The 9,421-nt window shown below is 37.6% G+C and overlaps 1 protein-coding gene across 1 annotated transcript in view; it reads right to left on the reverse strand.

The window, feature by feature from the left end:
* LOC101651025 (interferon-induced protein 44) overlaps positions 1–6,252 on the reverse strand; it is a 12,791-nt gene extending 6,539 nt beyond the window's left edge. Inside the window, 9 exon segments of the mRNA XM_045291735.1 lie at positions 1,245–1,307; positions 1,309–1,401; positions 1,544–1,707; positions 1,939–1,943; positions 2,349–2,385; positions 5,797–6,059; positions 6,061–6,142; positions 6,145–6,198; positions 6,201–6,252. Coding sequence (XP_045147670.1) covers positions 1,245–1,307; positions 1,309–1,401; positions 1,544–1,707; positions 1,939–1,943; positions 2,349–2,385; positions 5,797–6,059; positions 6,061–6,142; positions 6,145–6,198; positions 6,201–6,252 — 813 coding nt within the window.
* Positions 6,253–9,421: the final 3,169 nt, after the last annotated feature.

A 9,421-nucleotide genomic window follows, 5' to 3' on the forward strand; every position in this document is an offset into this window, starting at 1 on the left:
ACTAATTGATCAATAAAATTTTAACCAAAAAAAAAAAAAAAGAGAGAGATAGTTGAAAATAAGATCCTAGTGATCAGAGTAGAACTACTCTACAGTCTCAGAAGGTAACTGCCTCATCTTTATCCCTACCCACCGGGACCTGGCATGTTCAAACTCCGACCTTTCCATTAGTATCCCAACACAGAATCCATGTGCCACAGGCTTCTTTTTTTAATCAGTTTTTGTCAGATACGGCTCACATCATACAATTCAATAGTTTGGTCACATCAAGAAGATGTGTGTAATCATCACCACAATCCGTTTAGAGCATTTCCTGCCTTCCTTTATTCAGCGTTGTTAGCTCCTCATTTCCCCACACCCTCCCTCTCATAGCCCCCAAGGAACCATTCATCCAGTAAATCTACAGATGTTCCTCTCCTGGATTTCATATGCAGAAAATCATTTTTAAAAACCCTAACAACAACATCAAAATAAAACAGATGAAAACCTCAGTCAAAAAGAATGAGGAAAATATTAAAACTAGAACAAATTTTAACTGGATCAACGGGAAGACTAACGATAAGATGTTAAAATGTATTGTTGATCTGCAGCATCTACTTTCCAATGCACTCTTCATGATAGCAGGCTACTCACATGCCTGGTCCATAGATGACCAGAATCCCTTGCTCACAGGGGATGCACCGGAGGATTAAACTATGTGTAATTCCCCTTCTTCTTTTTTTTTCCAACCCAAACAACTTGAAAATGGGTCAAAGGGGAGATAAAAGGAGACAATATGATATTTTCACTACATCTGTCATAATCAATTTTACAATGTTCCCAGACTGATAACAGGACTATTCACATCCCTCAACTATGATCAGGGAAGATTCAACTAGATTCATGTGTGCCCTACAAATGGATTTGGGGTTTCCACTATCATCCATAGTTTCCTGAAAACCAGGTGTTCACAATTTAAGCTCTGATGCCGTTCCCCTCCTTTGAATTTGGATTTTATTATTTACAATCCTTAGATCACACAGGCTGGTGTGCTTCTTCCATGTGAAATTGGTTGATAAGTTACTTAGATAGCAGTTTCTTTATAAATTCTTTATAAAATAAAATATCAAAAAGGAATAAAGGCTCCCATATAAGCATAGGCTATGAAAATAAATGCTAAGATACCTTAGCTAGACTAAGGCCTGATATTGGGGGGAACAGTTTTTTAAACCAATTATAGCATCTAATGATTTGATAACTCTTACCTGGAATCTGTCAGAAATCTGGCCTTTTAAGATGTAAAATACATCGTCCATACACAGCCCCTCACCCCTCATCTTTCTCATTAACCCCCATTGAATCACAAAGAATAAACTGTAGAGGGTCTCTGTCCTTACCATCCTTAAGGGAATATGTCTTGAACTATAGAACAAAAAAATGAAAATTTTGTTTTTTTAATTGTAAATTGATATTAACTCTACATATAATGAATTTGATCAGCAAATGGCTTTCCAAATTAAACTGAGCAGAGGAGCAAAGGCTCAATGAGCAAAAGTATCCTTACCTGCTTTGTGTCAAAGCCAACCAGAGCCTAGCTAATCACATGACCTCAGAAAATCGACTTCATGGAGTCAGTAAAACTAGATTGTCCAGCTCCAGTCAGACCCAGGAGCAGAATCCGAGTTTGGTGAACCACACCTCGAAGTGGGTTGTAAGTTCTCCCTGAGCCTGTGTAGACACAAGTGTGAATGATAGACTAAGACTACTTGCAAAGACAAAATTTCTTCTGTTTTCACTTTATTGATTTTTTGTTGTTGTTAGCTACTTGACTTGTATAAAAAGACATGAGGTAATTCACAGTCTACCCAACCTCAAAGTGTAGGTGAGAGAAATTCAAATCAAAGAATAATTTTAACTAAAAGCAATCGTACACACAAATTTACCGTCATCTAAAAGTACATAAACTGGGAATAAATATGACATCAAACATGAATGTGAATTATTGATAAAGACTTTTTTAAAGCCACAGTACTACATGTGCAGTTTATGCAAGTGGAAAGTTTTAAACATGTTATTGAAGTTCTTATAACACCCATTCCATCATAATTTCCTAATTTAGTTGAAAATGAAACTTCAAGAATCCTAGGCAAAACTTCAGATATGCAACCCAGGAGTTATTTTCCTGCAAATAAATAAAGCATATTAGAAATGGTTTGGGTAGTCACTGATCTGTTTTAGCATTAAAATATCAGATCTTTTTAAGCTAATAGATGTTCTTGGAGGCACTACTAATTTTGTTGGCCAAAGCTATGATCGAATAAGACTGATACAATAAATATAGTAATGGCAGTTTAAAAATATTAACTTACATAGTGAGCCCCTCTACTGTTCTTTTGTCCAATAGGTCTAGGACAATAATCATAAAATAATAAGCATTAGACGTGCTGACTGGTGCCCTTGGTGGATACGACCAAAATAAAGTTGTTGGAAGTTGAACTTGAAAAAAAAAAGAAATGCTGACTGTCTGAATGAATGAAAGTGAATGAATTCATTAGAAGCAAATATATAAACAGCCTTCCCATGAGAACAGTGTATTATAATGGAAAGTGAAAGAAATTCTGGAAATTTCCTTTACCATTATCTGAGTTGGACAGACTGGTACTATAGGCAAGATGGATGACTGTCTTTATATCGAACCTTACTCCCTATAAAAATTCACATTTTTAGAGACTGCTTATGATATGGATAGACCTTCAAGGATCATCATTTACTATTGGGGCATAATGAGAGGAAACAGCTACAAACATCCATTAATCATTAGACTATGCAAGTATGAAGTATAAACGTAGAAAAATTTAGAAATTGTCAAAAATGAATTAGAATGCACAAAGCTCCAAATCACATGCATTGGTGACTTGACACGGCCTGGTCTGAGGCTTCTGAGTAGGACAATCCTGGTTTACCTGTCCAGGATGGACACCTGCAAGGGGAATGGCATGGCGTTCACAGGCAAAAGGAACATTTCAAACTCCTTCCTGAAGTACAATGCTGCAGGTGATAGGATCATATCTCTACGCCTACCAGGAAGTCAGGCTGTTAATACATATGCACCAACCATGAGAGCCAATGATGAAGAAATTGAATACTTCTATCAATGATCAATTTGAAGCTGGTTAAACATGCAATTAAAATGTATTTGTAATTACTGATCATTGGAATGCAAAATTTGGAAACAGAGTAGAAGAATTTGGAAACAAAGTCATTGGAAAATATAACTGTGGTGATAGATATGAAGCTGGAAATTGAATGATAGAAGATCTAGGACCCCATATTACTTTATTATAAATATGCTGACTACTGTACCTCCTAATTAATAGATTATTGATATTTTCTCATTTCTAGAATCTCTGTAATAGGCTTCCTTGGCTAGGGATTCTTACAGTAAATAAATCTGGGTTTTTGAAGCATTTCATGTAAATTGGGTGTTAAATAATGAACTTCCCTAATCTAACCATCCTCCAATATATAAAGTGAAAAATATCTGCCTGTTGTCTGTCCTAGGCCAGAAATTATATGCCTCAGAAGAACATAATACTCTTGGGAAGCATTCAGAATATTCCAGTCTTCCTGCTTCCTCTGAAATTTTGATCTCTTTCATTAAAGAAATTAACAATGAATTATGATGTGAACATCGAATTTTTAGAAGAATAGTTTTTTCCATCCTTTTTTATGTATTGCTCAATGTAATCAATATAATATTGAATGAAGCAGAGAACATAAAAGATCACATTTTTTGTGGGTCCATTAATATTAAGTACAAAATCAGGGAGAAATGGTAATAAAAAATAATAATAACTATCTTTAATAACTAGAAGGAGTAATAAACCAGTTTTTTGAAGTAATAGTACTATTCAATTTACTTATCTGAGTAGCAGCTACATAAGTATAATCAATTTGTAAAAATCTGTCAATTAGTACACTTATCTTTTTTTATTTCTCAATTTGTTATAATTGAATTAGAATTTGATTTTAAAAGAAATGAGAGAAAAAATATGCATTGTAAAAAGTAGGTAATGAATGGTCAACAAACTCATAATTATGTTACATAATGAACAATGAATGATATATATACAGCAGAATTAACAAGTATTTAAAGACAGAAAAAAGTAATGAGACATGAAATTAAAAATTTAAATAAACATGGTAAGCAATATTCTCTTTTATGTCTACGTGCTAAGAGATCAGTACTTTCAACCGTGTGACCTACAGTAAACTAAGAGGAGTCAATAATAAATTTAAGACAGAAGCGCTCAACCAACGAGTAAGATCAAATCACTCACAAAGGAAAAGCAGAAGCAAAAACCTGGCCTTAGGATTTTGTCACAGCAACATCCGTGACATGGAAATTTATGAAATCCCAATAAATAAAAGGCAATCTAAGGGCTGTGTTTTGAGAGATATTCAAGTAGTATGGCCTCAGACAATAATTTAGAACATGCGTACACTCAGGGGCTACTATGTTTTTCATGAGCCCTTACTTTAAAAGGATAGAGATAAGCAAGTATTTCATAGAAGAATGCCAATTACCAATACACATGAACTTGCTATCAGTGATAACATGAATGAAAATGAGAAACTGCCTTTTTACCATCTAATTGGAAAATATGCTAAGTTTGATAACATCAAAAATTGACAAGAAAGTGTGGAAAATGGACATTTTTTTCAAACCATTTTGTTAGCATATAATTCACATATCATACAATTCAACAGTTCAATCATACTAAGAAGAATTGTACAATCATCACCACGATAATTTCAGACCATTTTCTTCTTTCTTATACTCATTGTTGTTAGCTCCCCATTCCACCTCACCCTTCTCTGCCATACCCCCAAGAAATGACCGATCCACTGTACTGTCTATTTACCCATCCTGGATTTCAAATACAGAAAAACGTACCAAAAAGAAAAATAAACTAACAATGATGACAAAGTAAAACAGAAAACTTTAATCAAAAAGAAAGCAGAGAATAGTAAAAACGAGAACGTATTAAAATAGGTGAGAAGGTAGATAAGGTGTTCAATTTTAATCGACTTGCATCTGCCTCAACCCACGTTCCAGTGCACTCTGCATGGTAGCTAAGCTATTCACTTCTCTGGCCTGAAAATAGACATTTCTATAACACTGTTGGGGATTCTCTGGATAACTGAAACTTATATTGTGCCTACCAAAATGCAAACTTAACATAGTCTTTAAACTGCCAGGAAGTTACCCTAAAGAAATAATTTTTTGAACAAAATTGTATGCATAAAAATATTAGACAAGTGTTGTTTCTAAAAGTAAAGCATTGCAAAATATGTAGTCCAATTATGGTCATTTGATCAAATGAGAAATTTCAGCAAAATGTATCCAGTGCAATTAAGCAAATTCAACCTCTGGTTTCCTCCCAAGAGGGCATTAGAGTCTCACAATCTAAGTTTCCCTCTCTCTTTCTCTGACTCTTCATTCCTGTCTGTTGCCCTCTCTCTCTCTCTTTCTCTACCTTCCCTCTGTCTCTTCCCTTCCCTTCTACTCTTTTCTCTCCGCACTACCCTCACACAGACTGGAGAAAGCTATGTATTTTACTCCGCCACGATGTTCTAGCAAACCAACTATCAGCAGGTTTCACTAAAGAACATATAGAGATACAGGAAACGGAAAAGACCCCGAAAAGTTCAAATGAGTTTATATTTTAAGTTGTTTCCCCTTAACTAGATGCATCAGCTGACATCTGTTAAACATACAAGGAAAAACGCTACAGGGTTGTCTGATTAACCTACCTTCACTTCGGAAAACTTCACATTCTTGAAAAGAAATCTGACCTGTAGGTAGTCCAGTTATTCCAGCCACAGTGGGGTCGGTGGTGAACGTTCTCGTAACCAGGTCCCTTTGTAGATGATGGTTGCCACAGCACACTGCATCTTGATCGATAAACAGCTGACTGTTGGGTTTGCTGCTCATGCTGAATTGTCTTCTTTCAAATCCTGACATCTCCGTTCTTGGAAATGTAGAAAGGATGACAGGACCTGTGGTCACATCCCGGCATATAAGGCCCAGCAGCATAATCCTGACTATAACGCACCGTTCGTGTAGAGCCCGGCTTCAAGCACTGATGAGGAAGGGACGTGTGTCGAATCCATGGACTCTAGCCTTATAAAGAAGACGGAACTGCTTTCCTCCCCACAGTTCTGCGGATTCTTTTCTTGCATCCATGTTAACTGAGTTGTCACTGCCATACTTCTAAACCTCGTAGGGGAAAAGTGTATTTTCCATTAAATATTGAAAACAGACAGCATGTGTTGTCACAAAGCTTGCATTTCTAGTCATCATTTATTTTACATTACATATGAAATAAGCAATCGGCATGATTAGGAAACTATTTACCCAGTTTTCTGTTCCAAACTATTATTTCTAGTTAATAAAAACCAAAACAATTATCTGTGGGTACCGAAATTTCAATGGAGAACAGCAGGACATTTGCCGGTCCGAAGAAGCTGTACCAGGGAGGGAGGTGAGAGGAGCTGCCTCGGCTGATAGGAGCGCAGACACGGAACGGAAGCAGGAAGTTCTTCGGCAGTGTGCAGCTGCAGAAACCCAAAGAAACCCAGGAAACTCAGTGGTGCTCAGCCCCATGGGCAATATGCCAGCTTCCGTGAATGATAGTGGTGAATTGACCCAGCTAATTTTAGATTGTTAAATTGAATAAAAACAGTATTGGAAGACAAGGATATTAAGTCAGAGGGAACAAAACAGCTGACGGTATTTGTGTGTGTAACCTTTAAAATAATAAAGAAAACCCAGGGCTTTTAAAACACACACGCATACAAGCAAAAAGGCTAACTACTCCACCGCCAGAGAACCTGCCTCAAATCCATCCTCTGCTTTTCATCTCTGCTCTCAGTTTAGTCCAAACTAGCACAATCTCTTATGCTATAATCGGCTCCAAAAATTCAAATCAACTGTCTGACCCACAAGGGCATGCAAGTTCTTTGCCATACTAAACACACTAGTAATGTCAAACAAAATGTTTTAGCAGTTTGAAAGCATAATTCATTTAGCGAAAAAAAAAAAAATTCCAGAAGGTACTATTATTTATCAGACATCATAATTATTTTAGTAAATAGGGATATCTACTCAAAGGAATCTTTCAATCTTATCTCTAAAGGTCAAATAAATGAATTTGAGAATGTTGGAGGCACATGTTTACCAGAGGCCATTCTGCTTTGAGAATGTTGAGCTATTTTAGCCCACAGAAAAACAGAGTGGTGATGGTCTCACAGGTGTACACATTTGTCAAAACTCATAAAATTATACACTTTAAATGTGTGCAAGATATTGTAGGAGGGTAAATGAAAAGATACCACTACAAAATCATTGGAACCTTCCTTAAACAAAAATATCAAAATATGACGCTATTGTTTCTGGGCCTACTCTCTATTTAGGCCTATGCACTTCTAAAGATGATATTTCTCTCCCTCTAACGCTACCCTGAAGATTCTGTGTTCTTCTGCTTACTACATCAAAATAACAGTTTGGACATCCTTGAGAGAACAAAATGGTATTCCTTTTAAATATACTCTGAATTTGAGGAATAAAAGAGAAGCCGGAAGGAGCGCGATCAGGGATGTACACTGTTACCCAGCAACATTCTCAGAGGGTGGCCTTTGCTGCCCCCGAAGAATGAACAGGCACATGGCTGTGACGGAAGGAAAATAAAACATTGGTGCAACCTTTCCATCATTGTTTTCTTACAGCCCCTTCCTAATAAACCCCATGTCCTGTGCCCTTCAAAAAATGATCAAGATCGGGAGCTCTTACAGCTATCAGAACATCCCATAGTTCAATCACATCAAGCAGTATTATACAATTACTACCACACTCAGTTTGAAAACAGTTTCTTTCTTCTTGAACTCCTTGACATCAGCTCCCCTTTATCGCCTCCCTCCTCCACTCTACCCCCAAGGAATCTGCCACCACCACCCCCCACCACCCCACCCCCACCCCGTGGTAGACTTGGAGTAGTAGGTGGCCATACCTTACAATCCAATATATCCACTCACATGCAATTTTGTTGTTTGAGGATCCCATCCATCCAGTGGGGCTATAGAGTCATCAACACTATAGCTCGCTCTTCCTACCACCACCACCCCTCTTCCCATAACCTCAAGGAACCATTGTTCCTGTTCCTGTTTCTGCAGGGCTAACTACCTTGGCTTTCATGGCTCATCTTAACTAGCCCAGCAGATTCACTTAGAAGCCACTGTTTTCGTGGAACTTTTCAAAAGAAGTTTCCTGTGCTGGGGCAGGTTCTTTAGAGAAATAAAATCAGTGGTATTCATATCTGTATAAACAAGAATTTTATATCAAGAAGTAGTTTTATATCAAGAAGACATCCCAGCCCAGTCCAAGTTAAGTCCATATGTCTGATTATAGCCAGAGGCCGACTCAGACTCATATAGCAGCAAGCGATGATGTAGAAAGGGGAAGGAGGATACAGGAAGATCATAGGCCAGTAGTTTCAGAGGTTGGTGGAAACATGGCAGGGCACTGACAGCTTTCAGGGTAGGGCAGCCCGTAGGCAGACACAGAGTCCCAGCAAGGATGAAGGCAAAGAGCAAGAGAGAGAGAAAAGCTCCCGGTTTCTCCATTATAAGAAGACCACACACCCAAAGAGACATAATTAGGCTGTATCTTGATTGGCATATTGGATTAAATCCCTGTACTGTCACAAAAATCCAAGTTGATCTAAAATCTAACTACCACAATACCCTACAAGACTGAGCCAAGCATCCTACTGAGAGAAGTCTGCAAACATCCAGTGATCTCAGAGCTATCGGCAACACAGGTGCACTCGAACCATGGCAGCAATACTCTATTTGTCATGGTATTTTATGAGACCAACATTTTTTAAAAGACAAAAAGAGACTACACAGAGAAGGAAATGTCCTTTGCTATCTACCTAGAAGTAGGGATGAGGGAATAGTAGTTAGATAGCAGACAAGAGTTAATTCTAGTGAAAAGAAAGACAATAGCCAAGGTTGGGGAGGCCAGCACGAGGTGACCAAGGCAAAAGGAGACACTGAGAGGTGCACAGGAATAAAGGGCACTTAAGGTAAATGTCATGCTGTGTACCGTCTTGCAAGAGCAGTAATAGCCCACAATATATAGGTAAATATGCATGCTAAATATGAGGGAGGTCATATAGGAGTACATTCATGAATGTATATGTAAAGGTATGGTCCTTGATATTTCTAAACACATATTTGCAAAGGCTGCAGAAATATATACTTGATCATAGAGAGAACTATGTAGACCTCAGGACTGAAGCACTTGACCCACAGTCTGAGGACAATGTCCTGGTGCACATCTAGGTCGGTTGACAGATCAGAGTACAAAGTGATATTG

Source organism: Echinops telfairi, unplaced genomic scaffold, assembly GCF_000313985.2.
Source record: "Echinops telfairi isolate 266 unplaced genomic scaffold, ASM31398v2 ScPeMD7_443;HRSCAF=831, whole genome shotgun sequence".
Taxonomy (NCBI): Eukaryota; Metazoa; Chordata; class Mammalia; order Afrosoricida; family Tenrecidae; genus Echinops; species Echinops telfairi.